Source organism: Eulemur rufifrons, chromosome 3 (assembly GCF_041146395.1).
Source record: "Eulemur rufifrons isolate Redbay chromosome 3, OSU_ERuf_1, whole genome shotgun sequence".
NCBI lineage: Eukaryota > Metazoa > Chordata > Mammalia > Primates > Lemuridae > Eulemur > Eulemur rufifrons.
In genome coordinates, this window is record NC_090985.1 from 35,557,635 (window position 1) to 35,577,880 (window position 20,246).

The 20,246-nt window shown below is 46.7% G+C and overlaps 1 protein-coding gene across 4 annotated transcripts in view; it reads left to right on the plus strand.

Moving 5' to 3' along the window:
- The window catches only part of ASAP1 (ArfGAP with SH3 domain, ankyrin repeat and PH domain 1), a 272,495-nt gene extending 268,907 nt beyond the window's left edge, over positions 1-3,588 (plus strand). For all 4 annotated transcript variants that reach the window (XM_069465971.1, XM_069465972.1, XM_069465974.1 and 1 more), the window contains one exon: positions 1,563-3,588. In XM_069465971.1, coding sequence (XP_069322072.1) covers positions 1,563-1,637 — 75 coding nt within the window. In that variant the 3' untranslated portion in view covers positions 1,638-3,588. The remainder of the gene's footprint in view (positions 1-1,562) is intronic.
- The last annotated feature ends 16,658 nt before the right edge of the window (positions 3,589-20,246 follow it).

Here is a 20,246-nt window from a genome sequence, read left to right on the forward strand (position 1 = left end):
TTGAAAATGGGTCAAGAGATTTGTATGTGCTTTACCGCATGGTATCATACGAAAATCTTGTGAGTTATAAGTATTTTCTAATTTTTCAGATATGAAAAAGTTGAGTGTGTTGCCTGTGACCACACAGCCAGTAAGCTGGCCAGGCCAGGATTCTGACTGGGCTCTGATCCCAAAGCTGTGTGCTTTGCTCACCATTCCACACTGTCCCCAGGCTGGGAGTCAGAGGCCCTAGTTCCTCTTCAGGCTCAGCAGTTTACAAGCACTCAGTCCTCAGGCTCAATCCTGAATCTGGTCTGTAGTTCTCGCTTTGTAAGGTGGGGCCGTGATACCTTCCTCATTTTATAAGATTAAATGAGAATATCTATGCAAACGCCTTTTATGTTAAAACCTCACTGCCCCGGTATCAGGAAGGAAAAATATTTGTGTCCCCCTCGCATGGTGGCTGTTTGGCGATCAGAGGCCCCTGTAGATACCCAGGTTGTAAGGGCGGCCCACACATCTGTCGCTGTTCAGGCTGCCCAGGGAGTATGTCTCCCCATGGGACCTGCCAGGCTGAGGTGCAGTGAGTGGACAGCCACCCCTTACACTGTCCTCATCGTCACTTCCCAATGTCAGCAGAAAAATTCCCCTTCCGTGGCAGCCTCAGCTGCCTCCTCCCAAGTGGGACTCCGTTCTGTCTGCCGGGAAAGGACCTGTAGTTTACAGTTGGGTCAGCAGAACCTGCTTAACCCATGCACGTATACACATGTGTACACGCATGCATGCATGCAAATGTGCACGCTCACATTTGCCTTTTTCCTTCACGCCTTCGGTGACTTCAGATTCTTGATCACAGCTTTAAGGGTTTTGCGTGGACTGAAGTAGTAGTTCTCAACTGGGGGCAATTTTCTTTTCTAATTTAGGTCATTAGAAAATATTTGCAGGTACCCATGGCTCACAGGCTTATGCAGCAGACAAAAAATTGCCTTAGGCCACCACCAGTCTCAACCTTCCATGATATTCTTTCTTCCATAGTAACTAGAAAACAAGTGATTGGTACCTAGGAGCCCTTTCCATATATTTTTTTCTTCTTTTAATGTGTCACACAATTCCAGAAAGGAGGGATATTTTTTGTAGCCCCATTTTACAGATGAGAGGCTTAGTAGCAAGGATTGTCTGAGGTCACCCACCTGGAAAGGCAGCCAAGCACCATGGTTCAGGACTAGGACTCTGGAGTCTGAAGCCTGTGTGCGACTGTGAGCAGGTTAGTCCACACCGCTGGGCCTCTGTCCCCTCGTCTATAACATGAGGATCGTAAGAAACATCTACCTCGTGGGGTTGCTGTGTAGGTGCAGTGAGATCCACGCAGAAGTGCTGAACATATTGTAAGCTCTGTCATTTGCTATTTCATTACATACTTGATATCATTACACTCTCTCAGTCACTGAAAGGTGGGGAGGGGTAGGCCTGGGATTCCACCCCAGGGCTGTGGGCAGACTCTGGGCTGGGCTCTCAGCTACTGGGCTTGTCACAGGGCAGCTGCCTGCTGCCTCCAGCCTCACTGCTCTCTTTTCTCCTTGCAGATTGGGCACATTGAAGGACAGCCTGAAAGGAAGGGGGTCTTTCCAGTGTCCTTTGTTCACATCCTGTCCGACTAGCAAAAAGCAGAACTTTAAGATTGTCCACATCCTTCATGCAAGACTGCTGCCTCCATGTAATCCTGTGCACAATGTGTATATAGCTGCTGTTACAGAATAAGAAACTCATGGAAGGGCCACCTCAGGAGGGAATATAGTATGTATTGTAAATATCCTGTGTCTTCTGCCTTCGCCAGTATTAGGGTAGCCTTGGAACCCGGCGCGCCTTACTGGTTTGCCAAAGCCATCCTTGGCATCTAGCACTTACATCTCTCTATCTATGCTGTTTCACAAGCAAACAAACAAAAAAAGTATAGGAACTGCTGGCTTTGCAAATAGAAGTGGTCTCCAGCAACCGTTGAAAGGCATAGAATTGACTCTCTGTTCCTAACAATGCAGTATTCTCAATTGTGTTACTGAAAATGCAACATTAGCAAAGAGGTGGGTTCTGTTTTCCAGGTGAAACTTTTAGCTCCATGACAGACCAGCCTGTAGTTATCTGTGTACACAGTTTACAGCTACAAAAACCTACTTTGGTATTTATTACAGAAAAGTGCTCTGTTAAATGTAAGTGTTATTCCTTCAGCAAAATATTCACTGACCCAAAACCCTTTGTGGCATTTTACAATGCACACAGCCTCATGCAAGTTTAGACAAACAAGTGGATTTATACTGTCTTACGATGGTGAGTGCCCGCCCCTGAGATATTACCTCATTATGCAAAAATAACATATCCTTCATGACTATTTTGACAAAAGTTTAAAACACGTCTGATGAAGTTCAACGTTCAGGAACCAAGGACTGCCAGAAAATATTAGCCTCTACATTATGCATGCATTTAGAAGCTTACCTGAAATCTGCCTTTTATAAAGGAATAGTATGGATAAGTGGAACTGTACATTTTTTAAACTTGATTGCCATTAAAGCAGAAATTATAAGGTTGCAACAATATTTGTTTCTAGTCATTTGGCTTTCTCGAGAGTATGGATTTACATATCATATCGTGAATCAGCATCCCTCAAATGCGTTGAAGCATCTAATGCATCAATTTTAAATTATTTTCTTAGTTTTCTTCTTGGATAAATTTAAACTTTTAAAAGATTATTCAAGATGAATTTAAGTCAACCCTTCACACAATTTCCCCACTATAGAATCCAGGTGCTGAAACCAAGCTTTTCTTTTTCCATGCTGTTTAGTAAACCGCAGTTACAGATGAGTTTCCCAATCTCAAGCTCTGTTCAATAGACACGTCACCTTCAAGTCAATTCATAACCAAGTTTTTGAACGCTGCTATGAATTGCACTGTGAAAAGCACTGTCTCTCTCTCATTTTTCTTTTCATCCCAGCCATGTTTATCAGATCATTAAGAACATTGTGAGTATTTCGGTCTTTTACACAGGCTGAATTCTGGAAAAGAATACAATGGTTGTACTCCACAGCCAGTGGAACTGTCTGATTCCGAGGCTCATGTGTCGTTCTGGCATGACATTTGCTTAAATTGCTATTTTGGCAGCAGCACAGAAAACTAATATTTTTAAGCAGAGAATCTTGGCAATGAGTGAGAAATGTTAATTTCACAGAAGCACAACTCCCAGCCAAACCCTTAGGAAAGCCCTCTTTCATAGAGTCACATTGCTCAGTGAATATTAATTCAGTTCTGCTTAAGTGGTTACTATGAAAACTTGGAATAGCCACCTAATAAATAAACCTTGCATGACAAACCTGCAAAATATTCTATCAGCTGTTTTGGAAAGTGATTTTAAGCAATTGTTTCCTCAGTATCAGGGCACACGTGAATTCCCACACCAAACCGAGGGCACGAGGAACCAGTCGACTGCTGGTGTGTGGCTGGCGGCTTTACCAGCCTCAGTATTTAAGCCACGCTGGTGTCAGAACAGAAGTCACGTCTGAGGTTGCTCAGTGTCCCATTTCATTCATTGACATATTTTAAGTTGCATTAAAGAGCTATTCATTTTTGTGGCCTAGACTATTTTCAGCTGATCTCAAAATAAACTTTTTTAAAAAAAAAAAAAAAAAAACACAAAAGCTGCATGTCTGAAGTTACATGGAGTCAGTATCTCTTCTTCCCCTTTTGCAGCAACTTACACAGATGCATTTTTAATAACCTTTTTTCTGAGTTTTTTTCTTTTTGTTTTCCATCAGGAATTTGAGTTCTCTCTAATCCAGCTTACTATGGGACATAGGAAAACTAGGTAGAAATACCTTTGGTGATCTTGTTGAGTTTAAATTGATCTTGTTCTTAAACTCAGTGAGCCACTATCTGCAATTTTGTACATGATATAGTATTTTGAAGGTCTTGAACCTTAGGAAAAAAATAGCAAATTAGATTTTTTTTTCCTGCAGAGGGGAAAGTTATGTCCTGCAAATAGTGTGTGTCTTATTTTACTGTTGAACAGCAATTGCTATTTATTTTTTTATTGCCTAGAACTTCAACATGTTGTATAGGAATCCCATAGTGCCACCAGTTAAATTCAAATTCTCATCTGGATGTTACCATCAAACATCAGTACACTTGTCATTTCACATGTATTTAATGTGACAGTTTTTCAGTACTGTATGTGTTAATTTCTACTTTTTTTAATATTTAAAATTGCTTTTAAATAAACATATTCTCAGTTGATCCCAAACATTTGAAATCAGACCATTTTGTGAGTTGTCCACTATTCTGACTGAAGAAAAATCAAGGCTTCATTTGGCTGTGCTTTTGGGGTATAGATAACACAAATCACTCCAGCGCCTGTGTCAAAGCTCACTGGATTCATAAAAATGTGCGGTGCTTGCCCGGCTCACAAACTCTGGATCTTTGGTCTCCTCCACGCCCACCTCTGCTGCACCCACTTCTGCTGCTGCCGACGTGAACTGGGCAGGAGGAAGAGGGAGACGTCTGCCTGAGTCAAGGGTGATGTTACCACGTTGATAGTACTTAGCGCCCAGCACAGACTGAGCGCCACGTGTTTGCTTTCGTCACATAGTTGTCGTGTCTTCTGCTGCCACGCAGTGGAGCAGCGCCCGGCCCAGGTGCCGCCTACATGGCCTCCCTGGGTCCTTAGCAAGCCCATGAGAAGCATGAACCTCTCAGCTTTACAGAAGTTGAAATGAGGCTCAGAGCTGTTCATTTACGTGCAGAAGATTCATGGCTTGTAAATCACTGGGGCGGGAGTCCACACACAAGGGGTTCTGGCCCCAAGGCCATCTCGGGATTTCCACCACGGGGAAGACAGTCGTCGCTGCAGGGTTCCAGCCAGAGAGAAACGCCGCAGTGGAAAGCAGACTGAGACCACGGCATGGAGGGTTCTCAAGTGCTGGTCTCAGCGTTGCTTCTGTTTTCCTCATGAAATGTGGTGGATTTGATAATGCCTGTCCACGCACCAAGACGAGATGAACCCACAAACGCTGTGCTGCCAGGGAAAATGGGCTTTGGCGTGGAAGTCAGTGACTTGCTATCAGGATATTTTGGGAGTGACTAACAGCGATCTGGATAATCGGGGCGAAGCGGCACCAGCTTTCCATCTGGTTACAATGTGTCATACATAGTTTTAAACCTCAACAGTCTGGAACTATTGACTCACCCCACTGAAAGCCCCTCCGGTATCCACCTGCCCGATAGCCCCGTCTCCCCGGTGGCGCCTGCTCCCCTCTCTCCACCCCGGGTCCCCGAGCACCTTCTCTGGTCAGCCTGCTGTGAGACGAATGACGTGGCTAGCGCGTTCTCGGATGGAGCAGTCAGCTCACAGAGCTGAGGGACCTGCTTGGGGTCACGCAGGGAGTGATGGGCCACGGTGTGGATCCAGGTCTTTGTGGCCTCAGCAACAACCCCCCTCCCTCCCCATCCTGCTTTGTTCTCCCCCAGCCCTGTGCCCACCTACCCCATTTGTTTTTTAATTAAGTCTTCTCACCCGCAGAATGTGTGTATTAGGATAATTCCACCTATTGTACTTTGCACCCCCTGGCCCCCAAATGTCGTCTCTGCCCAGCTTTGACTCTCCCGGTTGTGCACTATGCAGGCGACCTGGAGGAAATGGGCTCCCTTCTCCGGCAGGCGTGCCACGGCGGAGCAGGCGTCCCTCCCACGGTGGTGAGCTGAACAGACACGTTGGCTCGGCCTGTGCAGCCAGCAGCCTGGGACGAGGGTGAAGTCAACTAAATGAGTTGCCTTACACGTAAGCATCCGAGGCTTGTCTGTTCCACAGACATTCCCTTTGTGTCAAGACAGCCCCACCTGCTCTGTCCCTGAGAAGCTTGCAGGCTGGGGAGGGGACGGATGAGTAGTGATGACTGTGGGGCTCCCCTGGCAGAGGGCTGCCTAGAGGAAGAGAGGTCGCTCCTCCTGAAGGCCTGCACAGATTGACCTTGTGCAAAGGCCGGAGGGGGAACAGGATGGCACGCCTGGCACGGCTGGAGCAGGCAGAAGGACACGGCAGACAGGCCGGGCCAACCCCACAGTAATCTGTGCTTTGCTAAAGAGCACGATCCCCACACCCGGTGAAGGCAGATCCCATCACCACCGACAGCTCACCTGTATCGGGGGCTCCGCGTGGGCGGGGCGCCGAGGGCCCTGTCATCACGATGGCAGTTCTCTCAGCAGCACTGTGAAACAGGAACTGTTATTTCCCCATTCACGGACTAGGAGACTGACGCTCAGAGAGGTTAAGTCATAACTTGCCAAAAGTGAAGGGCAGAGACCGGAAATTTGAACCCTACGTCCAGGTTCAACCCATGCAGCTCCTGGCCATGCCCCTGTGCTGCCTCGTGGCTGCTGCTGTGTTCCCTGCTGCCCTTCTGCAGAGAGGCTGGGTCAGAGCTGGCCTGCCCGCACCCTCGACCAACAGGGAGCCCCAGGGAAGGGTCAACCATGAAGTGAAATGAAGTTCCCAATTCAGGGGTTCAGGCGTTGGCCAGAAGCGCCCCACAAGGCACGTTTCCTGGACAGTCACAGTGCACGCGGGAGCCAGAGGTCGAGCTGGCACTCAGGGCATCCTGGTGCACGCAGAGCGTGAGCGAGTGAGAGTGTGTCTGTGAGATCAGCCCTGTGTGCAAATGCCAAACATATCAGCTCCTGAAAACAGGAATTAGAGCTCAGATAAACACAGTTGTTTTGCAAAAATCTTACCGCAGAGCAAACCCTAGAGTGAGGCTCAGGAGGCCAAAACTTTGACCTTCTGCAAAACCACCAAGGAAGAAGCCTTGTTTGACTTCGCCCTTCAACAGAATTTAAAACTTCACTTTATAGTTCCAAGCAAATTTGAGGCCATGAGATGGCAAAGATGTCGCCTGCACACCAGCATAAATGTCTATTGGGGCCAAGTTGTCACATTTTGGCCAGCATCACCTGGGGTGCTCAGTGCCTGGAGATTCTGAATCATTCTAAGCCTCGGGAGAGGCCCGGGAATCTGCATTTAAACAGGCGATTTCCATGCACCACCAGGAGACTCGGTCACTCCTGGACCACCTTGTGGTCCCTGAGAATCCACAATTGACACCAAAAGGAAGGACGGTTACCCAGAGTCCTGAATCTCCCCGCAGGGCCCCTTCTCATATCAGAAAGTCCCCTCATCATGGGCTACAGCTGTCATTTTCTTGCTGTACTAAGGTTCAGTGAAAAGGACACAAGAATTGGAGTTTGACAGACCTAGTTCACCCTCTGCTTCGGCCACTTACCAGCAAGTATGTGCAACGACATCTATTGAGAGGCTAATGTGTGAACTGCCCCTTTGCAACCTCAAACACGTTGCTTAAGCTCTGAGCCTCAAGCTTCCTGAGATGTGTCCCTTAGCTCGGGAGGTTGTGTGCTCAAAGGTGCAACAGTGCTTGCTAAATTGCCTGGCGCTGCATGCTTGCCCATCTCTGAAAAGCTAGAAGCTCATTTTCCCAGGCTCAGCAATTGGCTTCCTCGGTCCAGTGTGGTGAACTGCAGTGCAAGGCCTGGTGCCTTCCATCACCTGCAGCGTAGCTTCTGCCCATCCCCAAGGGTGGCAGGTTGGTGGCTTGGCTGGGCCGGCCATGACCATTTGTTATCTGGGCCCAGAGGGACAGGATGGGGGATAGTAATTTGGGATCAGGAAAGCATGGGTACTGAGCCTTAGTCTCTCCAAGCCTCAGTTTTCTTCCTCTGCCCAAAATGGGATAATGATCTTAATATAATGGAATTATTAATAGTATGTGAATTAAATGAAATAATTAGGTGGTGAATATAAAGTGCTTAGCCTAGTGCCTAATACACTGTAGCACACAATGATAATTATTAGCACTAGTCCCTTCAAAAATGACAAGGACTTTGAACCTCCTGATCTTCCCCAATGACAAGCGAGAAATTAGAGACATAAACCTACTTAGTACAAGACCTGCAGTTGGTGCAAGAAATACTAAGTATTTCTTGAATGAGTGAGCACAAACCTGTCAAAAATAACTAGAAGAGCACCCATTGTTGACAGGGGCGGGCAATGGGGATCACCCAGCTGCTCTCCTTTCAAACTCACGGCCAGGGGCAAAGCGGGGAGCCCTGATCGCGTTTGCTCTACCCACTTACACTGCACATTGCTGACTCCCACCCAGTAAGCAGCCTGCTGGACAATGGACCTCTTTTTATGGTGCATTAAGCTGTGGAACAAAGATTCACAAGAATACATTGTCTGAATGTGCAAGCCTAGTTCCTGCTCAACTGGAACCACTTAGAAAACTCAGACACCAGGACTCCCCTGGCCGGCTCCACCTCCGATTACCAGTCAACTACTTCCCTATCTGAAGCTCCCTACGTAAGCTCTAGAGATGAAGGAGTAGCAAAATCACCCACGCTTGCCCTTCCAGACTAGTTCCAGTGGCCTGGGATTAACTTTCCCACCCAAAGCCTAGGCCCAGTCCGGTCTGTGCCAAAGTGGAAGATGCCGGGGTGGTAACCCAGCTTGCAGGGAAAGGGAAGTTAAGGGGTTCAGGCAGGAGGCAGAAACCAGTGAAGGGTCAAAGTGAAGTCGGCTAAGACTACACCTACGAAGGCTGAATGTATGCATCCCCCATGACCCATAGATTCCTAGGTGGAAATAATGTGTATGTGTTGGCTAAAAGATACGCACTAGAGTGTCCACAGCAGGCCTATTTATAATAGTAAAAACCAGCAAGCTACACAAATATCCCTCCACAGTCAAATATATAAATACATATAAATTGGATATATAAATTGGGGAATATTCATACAATGTATCTAGTAATGAGAATGAACACTCTACAACCACATGCAACAATATGGATGAATTTCACAAACAATACTGAGTGCAAGAAGCCAGACCCAGAAGAATTCACTTTTTGATTCCACTTCATGTACGAAAATAGGCAATGTACACAGTTACAAGTCAAAATAGTGGTTACCTTTGGGTAACCACTAGAAGTGGATACTGGGGGAAGGGTTTGGAGGTACAGACACTGTTTCATTTCTTTATTTGGGTGCTGGTCACAAAGGTTTGTTCAGTTTGTGAAATTCAGCAGGCTGTTCACTTCTGATGTGTGCATTTTTTTCTGTATGTGTGTTATGCTCAGTGATATACTGATAAATGTTTAACTCTCAAATTAAATTTAAAAAAGCCCTTATTTGTAGCCTTTGCCAATTCCTGTGGTGTAAATATTTCTACCATGGCTGATTACAAACTCCAGTGTGGTGTCACCGAATGCTGAATTGGGAAAAGAGGTGTATAATACATTCTTGCAGGTTTGCTTGAGCTAGCATCAGCAGACCCCTGGCTATACATCAACAAAGGGTTTTTTTATAAATAAATAAATAAATAAAGGCTGCTAAAATGAAAGATAAGACTAAGGGCTGGACAGGGCAAGTCCCTTTCTTGGTCCCCTGCTAGCATCACCTCCCCACCTCACCACACTGTTTTTAAAAAAAAATTTAGGGTTGGGTGCAGTGGCTCACGCCTGTAATCCTAGCACTTTTGGAGACTGAGGTAGGAGGATTGCTGAGGCCAGGAATTTGAGACCAGCCTGAGCAACATAGCAAGAGCTCTGTCTCTACCAAAAGAAAATTTATTACAGCTTCATTAAGATATAATTCATATAGCATACAATTCACTCATTTGAAGTATACATTTTAGTGATTTTTAGTATATTTGTAGAGTTGTACAAACATCATGACAATCAATTTTAAAACATTTCCATCATTCCAGAAAGAAGCCCGGTACCCACTGGCAGTCACTCTCCATTTTCCTCCAACCCCTGACAGCCACTACTCTACTTCCTGTTTCTATAGATTTACCCTTTTGGAAATTTTATATAAATGGAATCATACAATATGTGATCCTCTGTGACTGGCTCCTTTCACTTACCATAATGTTTTCCAGGTTTTTCCATGTTGTAGCATGTAACAGTATTTCGTTTCTTTTTATTGCCAAATAATATTCCATTGTATGGCTATACCACATTTTGTCCACTGGTAGACATTTGGGTTGTTTCCACCTTTTTTGACCCTTATGAATAATGCTGCTATGAATACTTGTATACATATTTTTACGTGGACATTGGTTTTCATTTCTCGTGTGTATAGATCTAGGAGTGGAATTGCTGGGTTATAGGGTAATTCTACAAGTAAGCTTCTGAAGAACTGCCAGACTGTTTTCCAAAGTGGCTACACCATTTTCCATTCCCACCAGCAGTGTATGAGTGTTCCAGTTTCTCAACATCCTCACCAACACTTGGTATTTTCTGGTTTTTTGTTTTGTTTTGTTTTTTAATAATAGCCATCCTCAGTATGAAGTGACATTTCATGGTGGTTTTGATTTGCATTTCCCTGATGACTAATGATGTTGAGCATATTTTCATGTGCTTACTGGCCATTTGTATATCTCCTTTGGAAGAATGCCTATGTAGATCATTTGTCCATATTTAAATTAGGTTGTTCTTTTTTTTCAGTTGTAGGAGTTATTTATGTATTCTAGATACAAATCCCTTACCAGCTATATGATTTGCAAAACTTTTCTGCCATTCTGTGGGTTGACTTTTCCTTCCACTCTTTTGAACATGACTCAATTACCTCTTCAAGAAGACAGAACTGCTGGGCATGGTGGCTCATGACTGTAATCCTAACACTTTGGGAGGCTGAGATAGGAGGATCACTTGAGGCAAGGAGTTGGAAATCAACCTGGGCAATGTAGGAAGACCCCATCTCAACAAAAAATTTAAAAATTAGCCAAGCGTGGTGGTGCTCACCTGTGGTCCCACCTACTCGGAAGGCTGAAGCCGGAGGATCACTTGAGCTCAGGAGTTCAAAGCTGCAGTGAGCTATGATCGTGCCACTGAGTCCAGCCTGGGTGACAGAGTGAGACCCTGCCTCTTAAAAAAAAAAAGAAGAAGAAGAAGAAGACAGAACTTTTGAGAATCACAAACTCCAAAGCCTTCAAAGGCCAGCAAATAACCTAAATATGTGAGGCAGCCTTTGATTTTTCTCCTGTAATACTGTGCTGTTGTTTTTCAGGCTAAACTAAGCATGTCTGTGAAAGCACAGAAGCTGCTATCTCTTAGGGCAGTGGGGAGGGAGAAAGGGTAAAATATCACTGTTTTTGCTTCATCATCATCATCATTATTATTAAATTAGAGACAAACAGAAGTGTCTCTCAGCCTGTTGGGCCAATAAGAAGCTGGCCATCAACTGAGACCAAAAGAAAGCGTCATTTCTTGGGCTTTCGTATCAGGGAAACAGCCTTGTGGTCCCAGCAAGGGTTTCCTAGTCTCCCCATGGCCTGGGCTGCCCCAGCCCACAGAGGGGAGCCCAGCTGAACTCCCAGCACCCTGGTGACACCCACAGCCACGCTGCTTCAGAAGGCAGGTTGCACAGTGGCCGGGGCAGAGGCTGGCCTCCAGGCTGGCCTCAGGTCGTGGAGCGGCGGGTCTGGAGGTTCAGAATCCGAACTTCCTGTAACAAGCAGGTCTGTGCAGGGGGTCACAGGCACACCGCCCAAGGGCGAGCTGTGAGTTTAAAAATAAAAATGAAACTGTTCTAGAAGTTCCTCATCTATTCCCCCTCGGGCCCTTAACGGTAAAGTCACTCCCTTCAGTGAGTCAGGCTGAGAAATGCTGATGCCATGAGAACACATCACCTCTGCCCAGAGAACCCTCCCTGCAAGGCAGGAGTCCTGGGCTCAGCACACCCAGGCTCTCGGCGCCCCTGACGCCCCAGAGGAGCCAGGCCCAGAGCAGGCGCCCCAGCGCCACCCTTCCGCCTCGGCCAGTGGGACCCATTAGTCTCTGTCAAATCTCTGAGTCTTTGTTTGTCCTAATGCTTAGCCTGTGGGCCTCAAACCTGAGTGCTAAAAATGCAGACCCTGCAACTCACCCTCAGAGAGTCTGAGTCAGCAGGTGATTCTGATGTGAGGGGCCACAGACTGTCCTTTGAAAAATAACATTTGCATGTTCTGATTTTGTTTTTAATCAAAGCAACATGTGTATATTAAAGCAAAAGGAAGGGCCTGGATGAAAATGGCCCGAGTCCTGGCCTGGTCTCCACCACTGTGTCCTGAGAGGCCAACGGGCCATGCCTGTCTAGCTCTCTGTAGCCTCTTCCTCATCCTCGAGGCTCCTCCTGGCCAAGCCTCTGCCCCTGCTCCTTTCACGCTCCCTCCGCTCCTTGCATCCCTCTAGCAGATTCTAGGGCTCTGGCTGCAGCCAGACAGACATTAAGCTCCCAGTAGACAGGGCCTGTGTCTGCCTGTCTTCATGCTCCCTGCAGTGATGGGCACATAGTGGGTCCTCAATATCTTAAGTAAGGGGTGCACTGATAGCCGGACCCCATCCCACCAAAATGACACTGAGAGAAGAGTTGAGAATTACAAGAAGTGGCCCCCTTCCTTCTGGCCTAGGAGAAAGTATTCAGAAACACCTGAAATCTAATGCACTTGGCCTTGGTACAAACATAATCCTGTCTGCGCCTGCACCCGGTGGATTCGGGGAAGGACTGAGGAGGGACAGCCCCGCTGGGCAGTAGGGGCATGAGAAGACTCGGAACCCACCCGCTGGGATCACCAACCCCCAGGACTGCTGGACCAAGATGGGTGGGTGGAGCCTGGGCTCTGGCCCTTGCCGGGCGCCCAGCCAACAGGATGACCTTGAGCCAGCCTTTCCCCCTCTGAGTTTTAGCTTCTTCATCAGGAAAACGGGTTACACAGCTTTGTCTATATCCTGGCACTGTTGGGAGCATGTATGTGTGCGTGTGCGTGTGTGCATACGTATGTTCTTATGTGTGCACACGTATGTGTTCTTATGTGTGCATGTGTACCCAAGAGTGCATGTGAGCTTTGAACATGAGAAATCACTATTCTAGAAGAGATGATTCTTCCTCTTGCCCGGCCTTCTGAGAGGTGGGCGGTCTCTTGCTGCTTTCCTGGCTGCTCTGCTGGAATGAATCACTGCAGGAGAGTCGGGGGCTGGGGGCTTCCTTCTCCAATCCGGGGAGCCCCAGTCAGCTTCCCCTTTGATGCCTTGGGGACGCGGGGTCCGGGCTTCAGGACGCTGTGCTCCCCCAAGCTGCCGAAAGATACTTGGCACCTTCCAGGGACTGTGTGACTACAGAGGTTTCAGGCGTCTGCTAAAGAGGAAGGTGGCGGAGGGATCTCACTGGTCCAAGAAGATCAGAGGCGCTGAGCCCTGAAAACATTCGCACCCAGGAGGGTCCCTCCCCAATCCTGGGTGTCCCTGGGCCCCGGGAGGTCAAGTGACACGCGCAAGTGTTTATTAAATGCTTACGATTTGCCAGGCACTCTTCTAAACATTTCAAATACCCTAATGTGCGTCAGTGTCAAAGCAACCTTATGAAGTAGGTTCTATTACTATCCCCTTTCACAGATGAGTCCTCTGGGGCTTAGAGGGTGTCATTTCCTAGAACTGCTATAGCAAATTACCACAAACTTAAGTTTAAAATAACACAGACCTTCTCTTACTCTTTTGGAGGTCAGAGACTAAAATTAAGGTGTTGGTAGGACTGTGCTCTTTCTAGAGGCTTCAGGGAAGAATCCACCTCCTTGTCTTTTCCAGTTTCTAGAAGCTGCCTGCATCCCTCGGCTTGAGGCCCTTTCCTCTGTCTTCAAAGTGTGTCACTCTGACCTCTGGTTATGTCGTCACCTCTGCTTTTCCTGACTCTGACCCTCTGCCCCCTTTATAAGCAGCCCTCTCCAGGATAATCTCCCCATTTTAAGACCCCTAACTTTCCCAGAGTCACACGGTTAGAGTGAGTCTTGGTCAGGTGTTGCCCAGGTGGGGAGAGTCCTCAAACACTGGTGATGCCAAGTTTGTGAGCTGCGAGCTCCATCCTGCTCAGACCGGCAGCAGGCGGGCAGGGCTTGCTCCGGGCTCTTCCCGTGCCCACTTCCCCCACCCCACGCTCCCCAGCCAGGGGCAGGGGTCAGCCCAGACTGCTGACTGCCTGTGGCCGGGACTGGACAGGAAGGCGGGCCCCCAGGTGGCCCCCAGAAATCACAGCCTTGCTCACCACCAACTAGATCTCTAACCCACCCCCAGCTTGAGGGTACCTCCCCTAAAGCCCGGAGGCCCATCTTCCTGACTCATTCTTCCTCCAAGGACCATTCTTTCTTTCAACAAGCATTTACTGTGCACCTACTATGTGCCTGGCTCCAGAGACAGAGATAATCCAGCCCTGCCTATGAGGAGGCTCAGAGTCAACTCAACAAAACTTGCCTATGACATTTAAATGAAGCCATTTTCCAGGCAGGGTGCAGTCCTAAATTATGATAGTCCTTTTGGCAATACATAAGAGGCACAAAAATTACTAATACACTGACCAAAATTCTAACTCTTGGGCAATCTCCTAAAAAAAATAAAACATACTATGCTGTTATTAAAAAAATACATGTGGCTGGGTGTGGTGGCTCACGCCTATAATCCTAGCACTCTGGGAGGCCAAAGTGGGAGGATCGATTGACGTCAGGAGTTCGAGACCAGCCTGAACAAGAGCAAGACCCTGTCTCTACTAAAAATAGAAAAATTAGCCGGGTGTGGTGGCGTGTTCCTGTAATCCCAGCTAGTCCAGAGACTGAGGCAGGAAAATCGCTTGAGCCCAGAAGTTTGAGGTTGCTGTGAGCTAGGCTGACGCCACGGCACTCTAGTCCAGGTGACAGAGCAAGACTCTGTCTCAAAAAAATAAAATAAAATAAAAAAATTAAAAAAATTTAAAAATACATGTGAGTAATTATGATACATCCACCCAATAAAATAATATGTAACCACAGAAACAGAACTATAAAACATGCAAACATGTTTAACTCATGATGTTTTAGAGCATAACCTAACAGTCACCAACAGGTGATCGATTTATAAAGGTAGGGTGAATTTTGACAATGAAATGCTAACAGCTGTCAAAAAGAAAGATGTGCAAATTCTCAATGTGTCAAAAGAGAAAGATTTGAGTGCCATGGTTCTGAGGTTAGACTTCTAATTTACTCTTGGTATAACCACTCTGGAAAGCAAGTAGTAAAATTTAACAAATTTGAAGCTGTGCCTATCTACCTATTAGCCATTCCATCCCTGGGGACATAGAGGTTCTTTCCTACACGTGCAAGGAGACATGGACAAGAATATCCTCGTGAAAGCACTGTTTAAAAGAGCAAAATATTGGAATAATGAAGATGCCATCCACAAAAGAATGAACAAAACAATTGTGTTAAGTTTGCGCAGAAGGATACTATACAGCTTTGATTAATTTTTGGAAGGCAATAACCAATTTTTCAGGGTACACTACATCCTAGGTACCGTTTTAGTACCTGAGAGATAATGCCCGCTCTTACGGAGCTGGTACTTTCCTGGAGAGTTGGGTGGATAGAAAGACTGCATGGCTCTCCCTACGGCGAGCATGAGCGCTATGAGTCACTGAATGAACCGACCAGGGCGACGTGTAAGGACATGAGTAAACAGTGCTGAGCAAAAGAGAAAGTTACAGAAGCGTTCATGCAAAATGAAACCATTTCTAGGATGTTTTCAAAATCTGCAAAATTTTACATACTGTTTATGGATCCATGGGGATGATTTTCCCCAAACTCAGTATGGTGGTTGACTCCGAGGAGGGAGGGAGAAAAGTGGACGCCAGGGGCACAGGGCTGCCCCACGGAGGAAACAAAGGGAAGCAAGAGAGACACAGAGCTGATGTGAACGTGGCAAAGTGACAAGACATGACAGAGCACGCGGAGAAGGTAGCCTTGAGCTGGCCCTGTGGACACGAGCCGCCCGAGAGGAGAGAGCCTTCCAGGAGGAAGGCTGAGACTCTCTCATACCTTTAAGGAAATGAAAAAACAAGATTTTTTTCCCCCTGGACATAAACTGTAGGCAGGATGGTCCCCTTTCTGTCCTCCTCTACACCAGGCCAACCGCGTCTCAGTCCATTTGTTCATTTTTGCCTTTTGTCTCCCCTCCTTCCTTGTGAAATTTCAGCCAGAGGTTGGCCAGAAGGTGTCTGGGACTGTCCTCTAACCCACAGGCCGCTCCCTCTGTGGGCAAAAGCCAACCGCCCCGGGGGCAGAGGAGGAGCTTGGGTTCTAGGAGTCCTTTCAAGACATATATACCAGAGGCCCTCCTGGGCTGGGTCTTGTTCTAGGTGCTTTGGCTACCACCAGGAATACTAAGTCCCTGTTTTCTTGGCACTCATATTCAATGGAAGGAAACAGAAAATACACAAACAAAGCAAATAAGACAATATCTGATAATAGGTGTCATGGAGAAAATCAAACAAGATAATCCAATAGTGACTAGTATCACCTGGTAATGCCAAAGTGAATTAGAGACTTCTTTGTTTTCCTCAGAAAGGTTTAAAGTGAACTTTTCTCAACTAGAAAAAATCTGTTTTAGCCTTATGATTCTCTTTCCCTGAAAGGAGAGGGAATTCAAGTTAAAACAGTGCCATTTTCCCCAACTGTTAGCTGTTGGAAAGAACTGCTTTACTCTTTCTGTCCCTCCGAAATCCCTTTGATGTGCCAAGAATGTGGCTTTTACCAGTTGTCTTCCTCCTCCTTTCACTGTTCTCGCCACGACGAAGAGTTTGCAACAACCACGGTGGGAGAAGCCAGTGCCTTCGCTCATCAGCCAGGTGCTTATCCAAAGAGTCACTTGTTAACACTGTAACACGACAATGTCAGGGGGGGAACTGTGATGATTATCGAATTTATATTGCTCTTTCTTTTTTATAGGGTTTTTTTCCTTCTAATGACAAATGGCACAGAGAGCATCATCGGTTGCTTTTTCCAGAAGCAGACCGTGAGCGCCGCTCTGTGAAGGACACGGTGCGGGGGCTGCCAGGTGCGGTGACGGGAGATGCCTTCCTGTCCTCCGGGGTTCCTGACCACCAGGTCACCAACAGCCACACTATGTGACAGACGATGACACAGGCCTCGAGAGAGGCTTCGCTGGAGGAATTCAGGGCAGAACAGAGACTCCTTTCAGCCCGGAATCAGGGGCCGCTCCGCTTCAAGGCGCTGGTGGCCTTGGGGCTGGGCTTTGAGGGAAGGGGCCACCCTCTCTCTCCTCACTCGGGAAACGCTGCCTGCGCTGGCTACTCGCTAGCGTCTGAAAACAGCAGAATCATATATTTTTTTCTGTTTTTGTTTTTTGTTATTTAAAGCTGGGGGATAAATCCAGTCCTTGTTACCTCATCTTGAATAGAAGTCCCCAAATCGCATGTTTTTATTGGTAAAATGTCTTCCTACTGTCTTGTTCATGTGGTCACCCGGTGTTGACCGAGACAGCAGACGGAGAGAGGCTCTCTAAAGAAAACGATATTTATTCGGGAATGGACCCCTGCAACTGGGATACGCATCCACGGTAAGCTATGTGCACACTCAGGGACGAAAAGGAAGACAAAGGTTTTTAAAGGAAAAATGAGGAGGATGACATACTTATTTTGAAATGATTACCCTCGGCTACAAAGATCCGTAACAAGGGTGACGTCAGTCTGACGTAGGACAGGCAGTTGCTGGGCAGATGTCCTTGCAGAAATATTTTGTGTGTAAGGTTGCAACGGCCTTTGTGCAAGGTTGTGGTTTCAGTAGAGTCTTTTTCATTATCAGGCAGACAAGCGTGAGAACCCTCTCCTCGTGGCCTTCCCTGGCTCTGTGTGTCAGGGTTTTCTTAACATTAGTGACTCCATTTTGATTCTGACAGCTTCCACTCCAGTGGCTTGGTTGCCAAGTATCCAAGGGTGAATGAATGCTAGAGTCAGTTCTTGTCACGAGGCTTACAGTTTGGAGACAGGGTTCAAGTCCAGCCTCTGCTGCTAAACAGATGGCTTTGGGCACGACACTCCCTCTCTCTGTAACTCCATTTCCTTTCGTCAGATGGCAGTGATGGTACCTGCCTCAGCTCGGGGTGGGGGAGGTGGCTGAGGATTAAAGAGAATGTGTGTAAAATCCCTATGTAAACCCTAGAGCCCCATATAAGTGTAGGTTCTTTTTATTAGCCACTTTTACAGGCCCTCTGTTTCTAATCATGCAAACAAAGCGGATGCTCAAGGAATAGTTTGATAGTAGTTGGAGCAACCTTTAACCATAAACGGAAATGAAAAACAATTACAATATTTTGGAAAAAATCATAATGTGTGTCGAAGGCAAATGCAAATTGTACAACTGTATGTGGAATTAATCTTTTGGGAATTATCTGTACCATTTGCTACCTCTTGGTCTTCATTTGTTTTTTTTTGACAGAGTCTTGCTTTGTTGCCCAGGCTAGAGTGAGTGCCGTGGCGTCAGCCTAGCTCACAGCAACCTCAAACTCCTGGGCTTAAGCGATCCTCCTGCCTTAGCCTCCCGAGTAGCTGGGACTACAGGCATGCGCCACCATGCCCGGCTAATTTTTTTTTTATATGTATATATTTTAGTTGGCCAGATAATTTCTTTCTATTTTTAGTAGAGATGGGGGTCTCGCTCTTGCTCAGGCTGGTCTTGAACTCCTGACCTCGAGCGATCCACCTGCCTTGGCCTCCCAGAGTGCTAGGATTACAGGCGTGAGCCACCGTGCCTGGCTTTTCATTTGTATTTATAACCGAAACTATAAGGGCTTTTCATTTTGCATGAGTGTGACACAAGAATGATTTTTACATGCATGCTCTTCCCTACAAGCAGTGGTAATAAAAGAAGAGTAACAATCACTAGCGTCATTGGTAACTTCTCATGTGCCATGCACTGCACTAACCACTTCAGTTGCATTAACTCATTGAATCTTCACCACAATCCTACGTGGTGAAGCTAGGGGAGTGAAGTGACATCCTGTCTCCAAAACCTTTAACTATTAATATTAAAGCAAATCAAGTCAGATTCTAAATAACCAGAATGCTTCCAACTAGAACCTTCAATTCTGTGTGTGTGTGTGTTCAGGTCTAATAAGCTCCAAGAAAAAAAAAAGAGATAAATAACCACATAAACTTATTTTCAGAATTCCTTACCCCCACCTTTTTATTTTTGAGATAGGGTCTTGCTATGTTGCCCAGGCTATTCTTGAACTCCTAGACTCAAGTGATCCTCCTGCCTCTTGAGAAGCTGGGATGACAGGCATGTACCACTGTACCTGGCTCCACCTCCTTTTTTTAATACAGCTTGAGGGATTATGCTAGAGTCAGTTTACACCAGTGGTCCTGCAAAATTCATTTCAATTCATTCATTTGGCTCATTTATTTAGCACCTACTGAGTTCCAGGCACTATGCTGGATACACAAAAATAACATTTAAAAAATGCCTTTTAGAAGAAGGCAGCATTAAATTATGGTTGAGCGCACAGGTGTAGGCATCCAGTCGCCTGCTGTGTGCCCTGAGGCAGTCATTTACATTGTCTGTGTCTCAGATTCTTCATTTGTAAGATGGCAATGATAATAGTGCCCACTGTTAAATGAGATCGGGTATGTAAAGCACTTAGCCAGGGGCTTGGCACTTAGCTTATGCTCCATAAATGTGACCTATTTACACCTGGAAGAGGCACGATCAACAGGACAGAGGCCGCTGAGCTCCTAGAACCCAGCTCCCTGAAAACCACGGCCTGAGATTCTCTCTGGATCAACTCCAATCGCCCAGAGTCTCTCACCTGGAGTCCCCGCCATCTCTGTCCGCTCAGGCCTGAGGTCTGCCCAGGTTTGTGGCCATGTGAGGCAGGTGCTCTATGGCCTCACAAGCCACATTTGGGCATCTTTCTCAGCCCTGCCAGCATGTGACCTCTGCCACCTTGGCCTTCACGGTTGATGTGCCCGCCTCAGAGTCGGCAGCTGCGGTGGCCTTGCCCAGTTGCGTGGGAGCTGCCTGCCACAGGGAATATTGGGTCAGAGGGAGGGCAGGGTTTGCCCTAGAGCTCTGTTCCTCAAACTTAAGTGTGCATAGGAATCACTCGGGAATGCTCACATCACTAACATACAGATTCCTGGGCCCACCCAGACCCAGTGAACAAGAATATGGGGGGACGAGACCTGGGAATCTGCATTTTAAGCAGGTACTCAAGGGCATTCTCATGGGAGTGGCTCTGGGATCATGTTATAGGAAAACAGTTTTCTCATCTATAAAATGGGAATAACAATAGAACTCCAAAGTGTTGTTAAAAGCATTAAATGCAATTATTTTCAAATTATAAAAGTTTTAAAGAACATGGGATTGA